At 44.0% G+C, this 18,003-nt stretch overlaps 1 protein-coding gene across 7 annotated transcripts in view; it reads right to left on the bottom strand.

Annotated features, from left to right (window-relative positions):
- CD47 (CD47 molecule) overlaps positions 1–6,291 on the bottom strand; it is a 56,417-nt gene extending 50,126 nt beyond the window's left edge. For 4 of the 7 annotated variants that reach the window (XM_074332281.2, XM_019742929.3, XM_088794505.1 and 1 more), the window contains exon 1: positions 5,860–6,041. In XM_074332281.2, the coding sequence (XP_074188382.1) occupies positions 5,860–5,905 (46 nt within the window). In that variant the 5' untranslated portion in view covers positions 5,906–6,041. Of the gene's footprint in view, positions 1–5,859 lie in introns of all 7 variants that reach the window. The other 3 variants (XM_019742930.3, XM_019742932.3, XM_019742931.3) reach the window with 3 other exon arrangements.
- Positions 6,292–18,003: the final 11,712 nt, after the last annotated feature.

Raw genomic sequence — 18,003 nt, 5'->3', positions numbered from 1 at the left:
ACCCATTAGAGCTGATTGTCCGCCTAGGTCTTATTTTCAGGGAAACACAGTAGATTGAAGGACAACGACTTGGAGCAGATGGGCCCTGGAGAAACACATTGTTACCCAATATTCCCCAATTAAAAAAAAATAATAATAATATAGTAATATGAAGGGTGGCTTGAGGGCAGAAAGAGAGATAGAAATGGGAGGCCCATTAAGAGATCATTCAATAGTCCAGGTAAATGACCACTGGAGATAAGCCCAAAATTACAGTAAAAAGCCAAGAAATTAAATCAACATAAGTCAGATGTGGGAGGTAAGGGAGAAGAAGAGGGAAGAATTAGTTGTTAACCAAAATAGTATGTGTAACTAGTTAGATTATGGATTAACTATAGAGAAAAGAGATTTAGGAGAATTATGGGGGAATATTCTTTTAATATTTAACAGGCTGAGTATTAAAGTACCTGTGGTATAATGAAATGGAGACGTCCAGTAGATACCAAGATATACAGATCTAGATTTAAGGAGAAAGGTCAGAGCTACAAAGACTTGGGAATTATCAAGAATATAGCTGGTAATTGAAATCGTGAGCATAAACAAGATTGCCCAGAATCCTTCCAAAGCAAACAGAGCAGGTACCAGAGAATACAATATTGGGGGAACATCAATATCTATGGAGCAAATAGATTGAAAAGAACAAACCAAGGAAGTGAGAAGTGAGAGCAGTAGGTGAGGCAACAAAGAACACCAAGGAAGGGTCTTAATATGGACAAAATAGATGTTAAGTGGGATGCGTACAGCATCTAGATTGAAAATCACTGGCTTCTTTATCTGCAGCCATGTCAATAGACTAATGGGATCAGAAGTCAGATTGCATTTGGGAAGTGAATGGGAGGGGAGAAAGAAGAGGCCATTATTCTTCCAATAAATTTGGCAAAGTCAGAAAGCAAAGAGAAGACAACAACGGAAGGACTGAGGAGGCAGGGACAAAGGCAAGGTTTTTTGTTTTTTCTTGTGTGTTTTTAATATTGGGTAAAACCTGGACATGTTTGCAAGCTAAGGTGAAGGAACCAATGGAGAGGGAAAGATCGAACATACAAGACTAAAGAATTAAGGTGATTAGGTAGATATCTAAGATGGTGGCTATGAAAGAGCTGTAGACAGGTAGGTATACTTAAACAGGTGAACGAAGAGCTATACTTCTGAAACTGGGTGAGAAAGGAGAAAGATATGAAGATATTACAGGTAAGTTTAACAGTGGTGGGAGGAAAGTTGAGCGAGTCTGTCTATACCACACATCACTATTTTTTGCAGGAGAGTAGAAAGTGAATTATCTGCTTGGAATGGATGTTCAGGAATGGGGTAAGAAGCCCCAGCAATCACTAAGGTACATAAAGCAAATCTCAAGAGTAAAGCTACCTGATACAAATGAATCCTACCAGGTTTTGCCCTCAGACCTTGACCTTGGTATGAAAACTGGAACCTCAAACTGAATCAGATTAGAATTAAGGTCCAAAAGGATGACTGAGTCAGATCTCTCCTCAATAGAAATCAAATAAGATCTGGGGTGAAGTGGGGATGTCCACAAAATGTTTAGTTCTGACTCAGTAATCCCCTACTAGATTTAAAAGCGGCCTTACGAGAATGGAAGCGGTCGACCTAGAATTCCAGGAGAAGGGCAGTTGAAAGTCAGCAACACCCAGAATGATGGCTTTATCAAGCACTTAAATATATTTAATACCCTTGAAGGATAAAACAAAAAAAAAAAATCCTACTCTCTATAAATGACATTTATGTTATTAAGAGGCATCGAGTCTGAGATGTGTCTGTATGTCCAAGAGGGCCTTACAAAGTGCACAAGAGCAGGCTCATACTTGCTTGAAACAGAAAAGGCAATTTTGACAGACTCGGGCAAATTCCCCGCCTTAACTTTTATCCCATAAGTGTAACGTATTCAAATACGCACACTTATTCTCAAACCCTGGAGATGACCAGATTCTGAGTCTTCCACCACTGCTCCATAGATGTGGAATGAAATAGAGGAGGGTGCAGCTTCTAATTCAACTCCACATGACCACAAAGGAGGAGAACCTAGGTTCTGTTGTCTTAGCCTAAGTATGTCACAATCGTATTTCCTGGGTGCTCTCTATTTTTTACTTTAGTACTACAATCAATGGGTTTAGCAAAATTGATCCTACACTATTATTCTTGGTCTTTTATCATAGAAGAAATATCTGCATTGCTACAAGGCAAAGTAGCTTTATAGCAACCCATTATATTAGGCTGAGATACAAGATATAAAAACATAGAAATTTTGATCTTGTATAAAAAGCTATGACAGCAAAAACCTAAAAGATAGGTAAAATGGTTTCATGAAAATTATGTCATAAAAAATAACATTAATGTATTAAAAACAATGCCTATACTAGCAATACTTGAATTAACATTAAGGAATGCAAAAAATAATATGAGTGATTATTTTGGATTTAGAATATTTATCAATTTCAGGAAAACCACCTCTATTTCATCTAGAACCTGGCCTTTCAAATCGCCATTAACAACTCAGTGGCAAAGATAAAACATCTGCCAAAATGCGTATGACAGCATGAGCAAATGTCCTAATGGTAGGCATTTAGTATAATGCTTTAACACACTTCCTCTAGACTACTGGGGCAGCCCCATAAATAAGTACTTTTAAATAGGCATTTGCGTCCTTAAAATGGCAACTTGTGTTTAAAAGTAATATATTCTTTAGGAGAAAAGAAAATATTTTTGTTTAAGCAAGCCAAATTACTGCTAGACTTAGACAATAAAAATGTGTTTTAATCATGTGTATCCTTGACTTTAAAAACTTACTTTGAACAAAGAAAAATAGTCCAACCAGTGCAGACAGTTCACAGACTCTCATTATTTGAGTACGGTTTTATTTACCAATTTGTGAGTACCACTGAAATTGCTGATGTGCTTTTAAACAAAGTATAATTGGACATATGGGGCAGGGTGAAGGAAAGGAGCATAGTAATTCTTTCTGCATCTTGTAAACCAATATAGGGGGTTGCAGTTTGCCTGTAATTACACGGAATGGGCATTTTAAATAACTTATTTTACTACAAAGGTAAACTGTAGTGGCTACCAGGAAATGGCCTCTCATTGATAGGGTAGGTAGACAGATAGAAATAAGCAGGAGAGACCTAGCCAGGGGTTAGAAAGCCCCTTGTTGCAGCACCTACTTGGGTCAAGACCCCTTGTAACTGCCCTCACGTAGGGCACCAGTGCCTCACTGGCCTAGCAGGATTCCAGGCTCACACATACCCCTAAATCAAAGGGATGTGTTGTTTATAGTCAGAGAAGGAAAGAAGACATCCCACTTATCAGAATATACATCCTGCTTGTCAGGACCATTTTAGTGAGCTTCTCAAATAATTAGACACAAATGTCTTTCTAGCCAGCAGGATTCCAGGCTCACACATGCCCCTAAATCAAAGGGATGTGTTGTTAAAACCAGAGAAGGAAGGAAGACATCCTGTTTGTCAGAACATATATCCTGCCTATCAGGACCATTTTAGCGAGCTTCTTAAACAAATCACAAAAATAAAATTGACCGAAACTACCTTGAGAACTGAAAGGGAGGACTGGGCACTTCAGCAGAAAAGAAAGAGATAAGGAGAAGGGAGAGGCGGAGGCAATTCTACCCATAGGAAAAAAAGCTTTCATACAATGTAAGGAGAGGCCTTTCCCCCTTTTGGGATTGGTCTGCTCCACATCTTGGAGTGTATCTGCGGTTACTAATGAACTTCTTACTATCCTATATTTGCACAAAACTCCGTCTCTCAACTGAATTCTTCTGGAGAAGTCAAGAACCAAGGAAAAATTATCACCACCTCGTAACACCATTACCAGTCATTTATAAATGAAACTGAAAGCAAAACATGTTCAAGTATAAATAAACCTACAAATCCAAGGACTTTCTTACTCATTCTAGATTCTTAATTCTGTCTCCCAAATACCTGTGTTCTGAGACTGTTAGCATCTCTTCATACATATCCTTTCAAAACTAAAATTGTCCTTTTTCAACACACACACACACACACACACACACACACACACACAATCCATTATAGCTTATGACAAATACTATCATTTCCTGGTTTATATTTAACACATAACAGAACTCAAATGCATAATGCTTGTTTTGTTTTTTAAGGTTATTATTAACTAAGTACAAAATACCATAAATTCTGAATTCTATGACTCTGTATGTACTTGCATTAATTATGTACTTTACATTATGTACTTTACTGTTATGTACTTTACATTAATATTGCATGTAAATAAGTGTTAGTTATACATGATCTTAACTATTACTAAAGGAGGCCTAACAGAATTCCTATGCCCAAAAGTACCATTCTTGCAGTTCTTTCTAATGTACTTGAAAATAGGACCCCATTTTTACAGTTTTTATCCTTCAGACTAGCTTTGATGCCTATAGTCTGAATTAGTGATATTTTATCACAAATTTATAATCTGGTTCAATATGCTTTCTGATCATACAACAGGTTTCTGAAAGCAGTATTATTTTAGCTATAACAACAGTAATGTCAATAAGCCATTAATGACAGGAAACACTACCTTGTTGTCTAATATTAACCCTTTAGCTGATAAAGATAGTGATTATTAACAGCTCCAACATCCTGGAATATTCAGAGCCTGTGGAAAGTGGTTAAGCAGGGTCTTCGAGGCATCTTGAAAATAGCTGAAGTCATAAACCTTTATGAACAGCACAGTGAGACTAATAACCAGTTTAAAATCTAATTAACTTAGCCTTCTAGAATTAAATACAACAATTGCTTGCTCCTATTACTCAAACTAAATTCTGAATCTTAACAGGAAGTTCACAAAAGGCTCTATTGATGTGAAGTGTGACAAGCACGGAATATAGAGTCACGAAAATTCTTATTCCTTCCTCAGTTCTTAGGAAGGACCTGTTTTTAAAAAGACGAAACGGGTTCCAAAAGCTTGGGGGCCAAAACGCCTTTGGCGTGGAAAAACACCAAATCCCACTCAGCTGCAAATGTTTTGACTAGAGGTTATTGTTTCATATTTCAAGTAAAATCTGGATTACTTTAAAAACGTTTTCCCCAAATAAAGTGGGGAAACTTGAACGTGCATTTGGACTGTATTAAAAGTGGTTGATGGGGCGTGTGGATAGCGAGTTTCCAGGAAGCTTATTTCTAGGGTTTAACTGAAAAAGGAAAAAAGAAAAAAAAAGGGCGGCCAGTAGATTCTTCAGATTAAACGGTAGGTTGGAAATAAAACTTAATTGTGTTCCTTATGCCCCCTTAACTCCCACGCTCATGTGGGAGGACAAACAGGAGAAATCCCGTCTCGCAGACTTCGCCAAAATGCACCCTTCCATCGCTGGAGGCCCAGGCCCTCCCAGGCTCCCTCCTTCATCCTAGCTGCGTGTAAGCACTGAGGAGGAAGAGGGGTGCGAAAGAGGAGGGGGGGACCCTAAGAGCTGCCACCCACTCGCTTCCGATCGCGCCCTTTCTCTCTACAGTTAATTTCTGCGCAAGGTGAACGGTTTGGAGTCTTCCTCGGGGTACGCATCCGGAGGCGGAGACGGGGGAAGGAGATGAGCCCCGCTTGCATCCAGGGGGAAGAAGTAAAGGAGGGACAGAAAGGAAGAAAGGAAGGGGATGTCTGATTACCCGCGGGGGCCTCCCACGTTCACACCAGGGCTTGCACTGCACGCGCATCGCGCGCCCCGGCCAGCCTCTCTAGGGCGCCCCGGGGCCAGCTTGGGCGCAGCCCACACGCCAGCGGGGGAGCCGCGGAGGCGGGGAGCCGCAGAGCCAGCGGCCAGGGACCACTCACCGCAGTACGCTGAGTTCAGCAGCAGCACCACCACCAGGGGCCACATCTCCGCGACCGCCGCGGGGTCGCTGCCGCCACCGCCAACGCCGCCGCCCGTGTCTGGAGCAGCCGCCGCTGTCACAATCAGGACCGCGCGCCACCGCTCGTCACAAGCAAGACCCACCGCCCAGGCTGCTGGGCTGCGCGCACGCGCGCTCCCGTGCCTCCCGCCCGCGCAAGCGGCGCACGCGCACTCGCCCTCGCCCTCGCCCCCGCCCGGGTAGCTGCTGACTCGGGTCCTCCCAACTCGCCGACTCGAGTCCACGCCCCCGCAGGCTCCGCCGAGACCCAGAGACCGCTCCCCGGAGGCGGCGCGGACCAGGCTTCCTGGGCGCGCTCCGCCGCACTCTGCCAACCGCGCCTGGGTGCGTGTCGCCGCCTGCCATTGGAGGCTGAGCTTGTGTTCTCACGCACAATGGGGACCTCATTGCACCTGCCTCTCTCCGCGGCTCTCTTTCTTTTTCTCGCACCGCCCTGGGCTCCACTGTCCTCTCCTGGCTTTCACTCCCACCATCCCGCTTCAGGAACTCGGCCAGGCGCTGTTCACCCTGACCTGGGTGCCTTGGCCCAGCATGCGCCCCCGATCTCTCTCCTCTCCCGGAGTTCGAGGTCTGCCGCGCGCGTCGACCCCGATGCTTCCTAGCCTCTCAGTTCTATGCATTTCCCCTAAACTCCGCCGCCTGCCCCAGAGGCGCGCAGCGCGTGTTGGGGGTCTCTACACTTCTACGCAGCCAGCGAGCAGCAGGGCGCCACGCCGAGGGCGGGCGATGGCTGGTATCCGCAGGGAGCTTCCACTCGCGGGTGGAAAGGTCCCGCGTTCTGCTCCGTTCATCTGCCCCACCTGCTTTTGCTTTCCTTGCAACTGCGAGTTCTTCTCGCTTTGTTCTTTAGTGTTTTTACCCATTGCACAGGGTTAAACAAGTTCCACCCGAGGTGGTAAACATTTAGAGATGTGGTTAACGCTGAAACCCCAGGGGAGATCAGGCGTGGTCACAAACGTTAGCCGACATTTCCAAGACATCCCTTCCAGCAACGTATTTCAGCCTGGCTTGTTACAGCGCCATGTGCAGCCAGCCCACTGTGCTGTTTGGCTTTAGCACGCTTGAAAAAATGGGTTCAAAATGTGGCTGCAAGCCACAATATGAACAAGAACAAGGCCTTTGAATATCTCACTGAATCACACAGGCCACATCATTCAAACTGAAGCAAAAGTCCTTTTAAAACTACCTCTAACATTTATCCTAAATGATTAACTGTCTTGTCACAAAGTCAGGCTCTGGTGGCTACTCTAATGGGCTGCATAACCTGTCTTCTCCTTAGGTTGTTTTTCTCTTACCTGCTGGAAAAGAAAGCAATTTCCCACTACAATATCCCGCTACTCCAAATCCTCTACCGATGGTATCTCGTCCATTGCATCCCAGCCCCATAGTAATAAAATCCAGGAAATAAAACTGCCACTCTCTGACACTCTGCAGTAATGTATTATATACTATGTAACTTTTCCTTATAGTTTGTGTGTGTGCGTATGTATCTCTTCCCCACAGCACGTCAATGTTTAAAATCAGAGTATTTAAAGTATTCCCTCCTCTAAGACTTCCTGTTGAACTGGGTAAACCTAAGAGGTTTAATAAAAGTGTCAATGTGACTTGAGGCAAGCATTGCTCCACTGTTTTTAATGGTTAAACAAAAGAAAGAAAAACAGGTATCTCGCTAAAACAATGGTTAATAATTATGATCGAAATAATTTGAATGGCGGCCTTGACACCCTGAGGCTACCAAAGCGACTGACGGATTTTCCTCCAACTGCTGCTTATATGGATACAAAAGAGTCATCCGCCAGACTTTGAACATTCAGGACACTGTGTCTCACAGAGCAGCTGGTTGGCTAAATAAGGCTGTCAGCTGTCCCTGAGACCAACCGACACCCCTAAAGCTAAAGAGTGACTGGGAAGGACTGTCCCCAACCTTCAGAGGTAGAGTTTGAGTGATGCTCTTATCTTATATTGGCAGCTACTAGGGCTATGTACTTAATGTAGATTTGTATGGAAAATAGAATAGATTTAAGTCCAGTAAATAGAAGTCCCCCTGGATGACCACCTCTGCTCTTTGGAATCTAGCTGGGATGTGTTTTGATGGCGGAGCAAGAAGAGGCCTATTCCAGGAGAGAGAATCCAGAACAAGCTGCCTAGTTTTGATTATCTTCTTTCTGAGATAACCTTGGGCTACTTTCTCAAGTATCTAACTACTTTTCATTTGTGTTTCCGTTTTACCATTTCCAAGCATTTTTATTTGGACTTGGAGCTCATCTTATCTTTATGTAAGGGGTTTCTTGGGTGGAAGGTGACAGAGTAGTGCATCTTAGAATGTTTTAAACAGAGGTAATACACATTTGATTTATTACCTAAATTAATCTTCATAACAGTCTTGGAATGGGTATTATGGTCTCCACCTTAGCAATGAGGATACAAAGGGAAAGGGGATAATGAGCACTTTACCCATGGTTGTGTGTGGTGCTTCTCTCTCCCCATCTCTCGTTTATGTCTATCTTCCTGTCCTCTTTCCCCTACTTTTTTTTTCACCCTATACCATCTAATTACCTCTTCCATTACACTTTGTTTATGCTGCTAATAAAGTGTGTCTATATATTTCTTTGTACGTATCTGTCTTTTTCCTATCATGTTAGGTAGGAAAAAATGAAATTTTTCCTGGGTATGTTTGTATTTCCAGGGTCTGGCACAGTGCCTGTTTGAGAGCTAAAAGCTCTGTGTGTGTTGAATCAACCAAGAAAATCAGTGCGATATGTAGGATACAGAAACACGTTAGCCTAGGTTTGAGTTAGAGCTCCAGCCACGTACTGTTGGCTAACTTTGGACAAGGTTACCTTTCTGAGCCCTAGTTTCCTCATCTGTAAAGCTAGATGATAAAAATAGTAGAAATTAACTCTTTAAATTGCCTTGAGAATTTAATGTTAACACTTCTATAGCTACGTAGAGCAGTGCTTGGTGCACAGTAAGCACACAATCAATATTAGCTCTTATTATTACAATCTTATAGCGAAATGAGTCTCCTAGAAGGACAGTGGAAACTATTATCTAAAGGATCACCAGTTGCTGGTCTGAAGCCTTGAGGAAGCACTGCGTTGGCAAGTCTGTGCCCAGTGGGTAGCCCTTAATCCTTGTGCTCTTCTGCATACCTTGTTGGTGATTGAACGCCAAGGGACCCACATCTCTGACACCTGGCTCAGGTCCTAGTGTCCCAGGATGTTATTTCAACTTGAACCAGTTGTTAAAGCATAATTGCCCCAGTCATCAAATAAAGCAATGTAGCAATGAGGGTGTGTGCTCAGTGAGCAAAGACTGGGTTTAGATGGTTAGGCAGCTGTAAGATACTGGCGTGCAATTAGATGGATTTGGCTTAGGGAAACAGAAGGAAGCTCCAGCAGCAGGAACTGATCTTCTTCCTAGCTTGTGCTTCAATGACGGGCAAATATTAGCAATAGAAACTGCCTCCAGGTGGGAAGATGGTAGGACTGAGGGTTTCAGGTAGAGGACATTCTACCAGAGAGATGACAGTCTGATCTGTCATCAGTTTCCTTCTGGGTGTCTGATGTGCACAGGCTTCTTTTGCCTAGGTCAGAGAGGAGCATGGCACTTTCTCCTGCTCCTGCTGCTGTGGCTGGAGGCTTCTCAGGTAGGGGGCTCATGCTCATGACAGCTGGAAAGCACTAGGAAATGCATCTTCTAGGTGAGTTGTAAAATTGCAGCAGGCTTGTTTCTTTGAGAGCACTTAATGTTTGGGGTGCTGGGAAGGCCTTTGTGTACCTTCCCTAACTCTCATTTGAGGACAGATAACATACATGTAGTGGGTACATGCTATGCACCAAGACCTCACCATGCTAGCATATTTATTTCCTATTGCTGCCGGGACAAATTGCCACAAAGTTAGGGGCTTCAAATAACACTCATTTATTATCTCACAGTTCTGTAGGTCAGAAGTCCAGTGGTTTCTTTCTCTGTTTCTGATCTCACAGGGCCCAAATCAAGGCACTGGCTGGGTTGCTTTCGCTTCTGAAAGTTCGAAGGGGAGAATCCCTTTTAAGGTTCAATCAGGTGGTTGGCAGAATTCAGTGTCTGTAAGATTAAGGTTCCTATTACCTTGCTGTCTACCATCTGAGTGGGGGTTTGCATCTAGAGGCCTGCTTTGGGTCATTGCGTTTAGTTGCATGTAGTCTCTGAACATCTCACAACTACCAATGGTACGTTAAAGCCTTCTCCTGCTATCATGTCTCTTCTGCCTCTCCTTCTGCCACAGTTCTATGACTGACTCTTCTGCTTCCCCTTCTACTTTCAAGTACTCAATTGATTAGATTGGGTCCTGATAATCTCCCTATATTAAGGTCTGCAAACTTAGTCACATTCACAAAGTCTCTTTTGCCATGTATTCGAAGATTCCCAGGATTGGGGCTTGGAAATCTTTGGGAGGCATTATTCTGCCTACCACAGTTAGGTTCCTCTTATACTTAACTCCCTGAATCCTTGAACAGCCTAATAAGGGAAGCATTGTTATACCCATCGTGCATGTGAAGAAACTGAGGTTCAGAGAGGTTAATATCACAGGTAATAAATGCTGGAGCTGGAGTTTCAGTCTTGCTTTGGAGCTCATGCTCCTTCCTCTGCTAGAGTGGAGGCGTAGTGGAAGCAAAGCAGTTGTGTGATCTGTCACTCGCGCTGCAGTTTCCTCTGTTGCTTCTCAACTCAGTGAGGTTGTCCCCAGCATATCCACCAACTTTCCAGTTCTCCTCCTCGTTCCATGATATGTGTATCCACTGGGTCTCAGCAGAAAACAGATGGCATGCTCAAATGAGATACTGAGAAGAGATTAATAAAGGAACTATTTACAAGGGTGTGGGCAGGGTTAATGGAAACCGACAAGGAATGGAGATGTTGTTAGCTAACAACAGCTGTTGCTTGTAGGTCTTTAGTTCTGGAGGTGCAAGGGAAAGAACGGTTATGAGAACCCCTAGAGAAAGGAGAAACTGAAGGAGGGCTGCCTGGCAGAAGTTATGACCTTTGGTAGAGTAACACAGCCACTACTGGCCTGGTGGAGAGGAAGGTGGTCAAGTAAATACTCGGACTTCACGTTCCTTCCACCCTCTGAACACCTGCTTTGGGCAAATCTCAGCCAGAAGCCAGAGGGAAAAGGGTCTGTTTATGTAGTTGCTGAAGTTTAGCTTTCTAGGCTCAGAGTTTGGAAGGATGGATAGTGGACCTGAGGGAGACTGTTCAGCACAGTAGGACTGTCGTCCCCATCCCCTTGAAATTGGGTATGATAATGTGACTTGCTTTGTCCAGTGTATTAGTTCCTTAGGGCTACCCTAATGAATTACCATAAACAACAGGGCTTAAAATAAAAGAAATTTATTGTCTCATAGTTTTGGAGGCTAGAAGTCTGAAATTAATATATCAACAGAGCCATACTTCCTCTGAAGTCTCTAGAGAAGAATCCTTCCTTGCCTCTTCCAGCTTCTAGAAGATCCTGGCAATCTTTGGAGCTTCTTGGCTTGAGCTCCAACACTCCACCCTCTGTTTCCATCCTCACATGGCTGGCCATCTTCTGTCTGTCCTCTCTTTTTCTTAGTAAGGACACCAGTCATTGAAGTCAGGGCCAAGTCTAAATCCAGTATGATATCATCTGCAGATCTTTAACTAAATCCATCTGCAAAGACACTATTTCCAAATAAGGTGACAGTGACTTTCTGGGAGGGGACATGAATTTTGGGGGGATACTATTCAACCCATATAGCCAGTAAATGTGTTAGTTCTGGGCAAAAGCATCAAGACCTAGCATACAACTTGCCACTTTTTCTTTCCCTCCCCCAAGGCAATCAGCAGTGCTTCAGACAGTGGGTGTTCCCTCAACCTGGGTTCTTGGGTGACAAGGAGGCAAAGTAGAGACCCAGCTGACCTACAAAGAAACTGCAACATGTATTGAAGCACATACGTTATCTTTCCTGACAGACACCAACAACAGCACTTAATCACCGCAGTCCAGCCCTTCAGAGAGATTCCCAGCAGCTATGCCAGCTCCCCACTTCCTTCCCTACATATGGACACATCCTTGAATACGGGCATTAAATTAACGAAAACCACTTTGTAGGTTCCTCTCAGTCCCAACTCCACTGGCAATAGTTTACTGCATTACAGTTCCTCTTTGGGGCCAAGATGTAGAAAGAAATAGATTTTAAAGACAGTCTTTGGTTTGCCTAGAGTGGCAAGTTTTCTAGAAAACACAAACAAACAAAAAGAATGAGGCCAAGAGTGCATGGGTGTTCTTTGAAATTAGCTGCAGAGTATCTGTCTGGCTTTTAGGCTGACAGTCTCATCTCCAGTTTCAGAAGAGTCCCCCCCCCCCCCCCCCCCCGCAGCAGCCAGGAAACTGCTCAGAAACCGTTGTTCTCTGCCTGAACCGGGGCTCTCTAGGTGTGTTCCTCCCTGCTCTGCTATGGCCACCTGTGCAAAATTACTTGAGCCACCGTGCTTCATGAAATTTGTTTATTTGCTCCATGAGTTCTCTGGATACATCTGCCAATCTCCTTTTCTTTAATACTGGTCTAATTGCTATGGGCCATGGGCATATCATCAGATGGACTTTTAAAGTGAAGTGGAAACACTAGGATAAGACTGCTAGACAAGGGAGACATGCACACTTTGAATCACGAGAAAGGTTGCCTGACTCCATGTCCCTTTAACCTCACTTACCTTTCTGTTGTGAATCGTAGCCTGGACGTGAAGGCCCCCATCTGCCAGCTGCTGCTGTCACAGTTGCAACTTCCGCCCTCTCTTCCCTAAACACAGCCCGCATGAACCGCGGTAAGAGGAGGAAAGGAAAAAGTTAGATAAACATTGGGCTTAGAAGGACGGTTCTCAAAATGTGGTATCAGGATCAACAGCATCTGCAGTACAATATTAGGAATTTGCGAGAAATGCAAATTCTTGGGCCCTAGCTCAAACCTGTTAAAACCAGAAACTCTGGAGAGGGGTCTAGCAACCTGTGGTTTAGGGAGTCTTCCAGGTAACTCTGGTGCACACTAAAGTTTCAGAGCCACCTGCTTAGGGCCTGAGCTCAGCAGTCAGGTGGCCTGCCCAAGAGGTGATCCATCATGGTAAAAATACCATCATCAGGGGGCCGCCCGGTGGCTCAGGCAGTTAGAACTCCATGCTCCTAACTCCGAAGGCTGCCGGTTCGGTTCCCACATGCTCGACTCCCACAAGGGATGGTGGGCAGCGCCCCCTGCAACTAAGATTGAACACGCATCTTGAGCTGAGCTGCCGCTGAGCTCCCGGATGGCTCAGTTGGTTGGAGCGCATCCTCTCAACCGCAAGGTTTCTGGTTTGACTTCCGCAAGGGCTGGTGGGCTGTGCCCCCTGCAACTAGCAACGGCAACTAGCAACAGCAACTGGACCTAGAGCTGAGCTGCGCCCTCCACAACTAAGACTGAAAGGACAACAACTTGAAGCTGAATGGCACCACAACTAAGATTGAAAAGACAACAACTTGACTTGGGAAAAAGTCCTGGAAGTACACACTGTTCCCCAATAAAGTCCTGTTCCCCTTCCCCAATAAAAAGAAGAAGAAGAAAAAAAAAAAACCTTTAAAAAAAATACCATCATCAACTCTGTCCCCTTTGATTTGGTGGGAAAGCCCTACCTATAGGACAGTGGATCACGCCTGGGAACCCCGGCTGCCTCCTGGCCCACTGGGCATTTTGTCATTTTGTATTAGCTGTGGCCACAAGTTCTGTCGGGTGGTGGCAGTGCCCTGGAGACAGAATCCTGTCGGCTCTGAGAGAAGCGTCTCCTGTGGAAGCAGGATTTCTAGAACATCTCATGGTAAAGGAATATATATTCTGCTTCTGTTCTGATAGAAACCAATGTGTACTTCCAAGTGGCGTGAGGATCTCTTTAGGTCTATATTTAGTGAGTTTAGAAGTGTTTTAAGACACTGGTTTCACTGTAGTTTACAAACTGCCTTTTTTGTGTGTCCATCAAGGTATTTAGTATCTGAAATCTGTGCTAATCTCTTGTGAGTTTCCACTTGCAAGATGCTGTTTTGATAAAATGTACAAATTTTTCATATGGTTACATAATTGTGTCTCTTTGTCTAGAGAATGAAGTGAAAAAACCAGAAGATTCCCTGGAGGAATGACAGATCAATACGCATTTCACCAGATGATAAATTCAGAGGCACCTCCATGGCAGTACATGAAGTAGGGGAGAAACGAGTCATACTCTATCATAATTCCAAAGAAAATGATTCATTCATTTACGACAGCCATATGGGCTAGACCACCTGGAGCTGGTTCTGGTAAATTAAGGTAAAGGGCTCATCTTCACTCGCGCTATCCTCAAAAGGCAAGCGGCATCCTTGTCCCTGGGATGGGCGTGCGTGAGTGCTTCTTCCTCTGAAGATGTGAGAATGGCTGGCTCCTGATGCACAAATCAGTCTGATTTGTGAATGAATATCTTCCTCTTCTTCGGTTGTTCAGATGATTCTCTAATTTTGTTTGGCAGTACTGCATTGCCTGAAAAAGTCTACTGGTTTCCTTGCACAGCACAGAATCTTGTAAACCAGGAATTTTTTTTTTTTTTTTTTTTTGAGGGGGGGTCCTTTTTTGGTGAAAAGATTGCACTTCTCAGTCTTTTCTTCCTCAGACCCTCACTGTGCTTTGGAGCGTGGTAAGTATGGCCCCTGAAGGCCAATGGAACATGCTTGTGATTTATCCTCCAATAGTCACTCCCTTTTCCCTCTCTCACCTCTTTGGGGTCTGAGTCCTATTCCTGTCCAGCTTCCTTTTCCGCCCCTAAGAAGTGGCTTTGGCTAGTGGGTCTGTAAGCTAAATGAAAGCTATCAAAGCACAAAGGAAAGACATCGATAGTAAGTAATATATATAAGTGTGTACATATATCATAAGTGACAGGCTCATTTCCATGCAAGTTAAGATGGTCTCAGTGCCTCTAATTGACACCCTGTGTATCTGTGCTTGCACACTCTAATGGAGATATACATGGCTGGACTCACCCTGTAGAGGCAAAGTGGACAGCTGCTGATGGGCTGTGATTTGATTTTGCTGCAGGGACCTCTCCATGACCAGCCCAGCTGGTCCAGGCCTTTAGTCTGCTGGGAATTCCCACATCAATGGCCTCTTTGGATTCAGGCACTGAAAGCTGTTTAAATGCAAATTATTTTCTAGGAGGTAGAGACATTACTATTCATTAATATTAGGGCTTTAATGAGTTTATCAACTGAGAAGGGAATGGGCCCAGAGTCTTTGGGTAATAGAAGCCAGAGAACTATGTTTTAATAATGATAGGTGAAAAAGAAAGAGTGAGATCTGAAACACTACAGAAACTATAGGCATAGACTCAAAAAATAGCACCACGACATTAGTTACATGGTAAGAAATAAGATGGAAACAGGGACGTGGAAAAATGGGACATAAAATGCCTCACCAAAATCCGCAGGTCATTTCTGCCTGGAGCTTCTAGCGAAGCTTCCCTAAGCAGCAGTGTTTGTAGAAACCCTTGCTGCGACACTGATATATTTCACATTTTCTGTAGCACCACTACTTCCCAAAACGTATTCATTTATTCAAAAAGTTACTGAACACCTAGTACATGGCTAAGCATAGACAAAATCCCTGTCCTCACGGAACTTGCATTTTAGTGGGGAAATGGGGAGAGATACCAGACATAATATATAAGGGAAATGTGATAGATGCCGTGGAGAAAAATAAAGTGGTGAGGAGAGATGGGGATGGAGTACCATTTTAAATAAGGGGGTCAGAGAAGGCTCAATAGGAGGTGACATCTGAGTAAAAAGTGAATAAAGAGTGAGCGAGCCAGGCAGATGTCAACGTGTGGAGATCGTTTGCAGCAGAGGGTCCAGTAAATGCAAGGTGCTTTATCAGCAGCATGCCTGGCTTGTCTGAGGAAGAGCAGGGTGTGGGGGAAAGCGGAGTGGAGGGGTGCACAAACAGTGTCGCCAGATGAGAGTGAGCACCATGGAGAATGGTAGGGGATAAGGTCAGCAGATCACAGGTGTGTGTGTGTGTGTGTGTGTGTGTGTGTGTGTGTGTGTGTGTGTATGGCAGGCGGGAGGGGCGGGGTGTCCAGTTTACACAGGGCCTTATAAGAATTTAGCATTTACTCTGAGAGTGTTTTGAGCAGGGTAGTGATATGATTCAACTTTCAATTTAATAGTCTTGAAGGGGTTGGCCAGAGATGGTAAATAGGTTTTGCCAGCTATGAGGTCTCTGTTGCAACTACTTGACCCTGCTTTTGTAGCATAAAGTTAACTAATGAGTATGGATGTGTTCCAATAAAACTTTATTTACAAAACCAGGTGGCAGGCCAGATTTGGCCCATGCTGATCCAGAGGAGAGATGAAGGTGGCTAGAACCAGGGTGGTAGCAGTGGAGGCGGTAAGAAGGGGTCAGATACTGGCTATATTTTGAAGATAGAGCCCATGGGATTTGTTGCTATACCGGATGTGGGGTGTGAGAGAAACCAAGAATGACTCCAAGGTTTTTGTCCTGAGCACCCGGAGAAGTGGAGTCACCGCGACTGACATGGTGAAAACCCAAGGGGAACTTAGGTGGGGGAGTTGGAAGAGGGTATCAGGAGTCAGTTTGGGACATGAAAATTTAAGATGCCTTTAGGATAAAAGAATTGGATTAGATGTTCCCTAACTCTCCTGCTAGCTCTAATATCCTATGATTCCACAACTGTGAGAGAATAAACATCTATCCCACTGGCTTCTGCTATGATCATGTTCTTCAGGGAGACCTTCCACACTGCATTACTCCATCTTTCCCAAATGCAATTGGTGATTATGCTGGCTAGAGATCAGTTGCTGGAAGGAAAAAACACTAAAAGGGAGGCACTGCCAGCTGAAATTGTCAGGGGGACTTGGAAGAGCCGCTTAAATGGCGTATGTGTCCAAGGAGGTTTTGAGGGCTAGAGGCAAATTCCCATGTATCTTCCTTTCCTGGAGGTTATTCATAATTCAGGGTTTTCAGCCAACCAGGCTAAGGACATTTGATGTTCAACTCATCTTCAGAGAAAAAGAAAAGCATCTTCTTCAACTTCACCTCTGCTCTACTCTCAGAACAGCCATATTTCAAACCCGGTCCCCCTCTGCATGGATACCCTGGAGCCCTGTACTGGTTTTGGTGGCCTCTGGAGACCCACAGGATACAGGACCTTTGTCAGGAGCTTCTCCAGGCAATTTCCTCTCTCTTCTCTCTCATCCCTCCTCACTGGGAGATATATCTTCTATCTGCCCAAATTCTTTCCACCCAAGAAGTGGCTCCGTGCCAGTGGAGTTGTTTGCTATGTGGAGAGCTGGCAACACACTTTGGGAGTGAGCTGAGAGTAATATATTTAAAATGTGAGCATTTATCAGAAGCAGCAGATGGAGGCAACAGAGTGGAGCTCCCAGAACCGAGGGCAGGGAGTATTTCATTCAAGTGTAAAGTGCATACCATCTAGACTCAGCTGGCACCAGCTCATGAAACCAGTGAAGAGAGGGAGGAAAACAAAAAAGACTACCTTTGTGTTAGGTTGGGGAGGTCACAGCATTCCCTGACCGAGAGTTTTCAGTGTCTCAAAGACTGTATTCACTCCAGGGTAGAAGGAAACTCTTCCACAATCACTTTCCTTAACATTTTTTGACTTCCCTAAAGCTTAGTAATTTTAATAACAATTTTGACGTACATAACAAATGCAAATATAGACCATTTCATTCATGTAGGCATGCATTAATTCATTCAACAAATATTTGTTATATGCCTCGGACATGCCAGGAGCTGTGGGATACTCAGAAAGGAACCAGGCAGATACATGTGTTGTAATTCTTAAATATTAGAACTGCCAAAAACATTTTTGTTTTCATTGTTTTACCACCATCCCCACAACCCATCCCTAAAAGTACAAATATATTCAAAACCTATCTTATTTATTATTTGAACTGAAGAAGTATATTGTTAGTGGTACATTTCCTCAGTGCACAAGTACAAAACTCAATGCATTAGTGGGGAAAAAAAAA

Source organism: Rhinolophus sinicus, chromosome 17, assembly GCF_057876585.1.
Source record: "Rhinolophus sinicus isolate RSI-liver-muscle chromosome 17, RSI-T2T, whole genome shotgun sequence".
NCBI lineage: Eukaryota > Metazoa > Chordata > Mammalia > Chiroptera > Rhinolophidae > Rhinolophus > Rhinolophus sinicus.
This window is presented reverse-complemented; position numbering and strand designations above follow the sequence as displayed.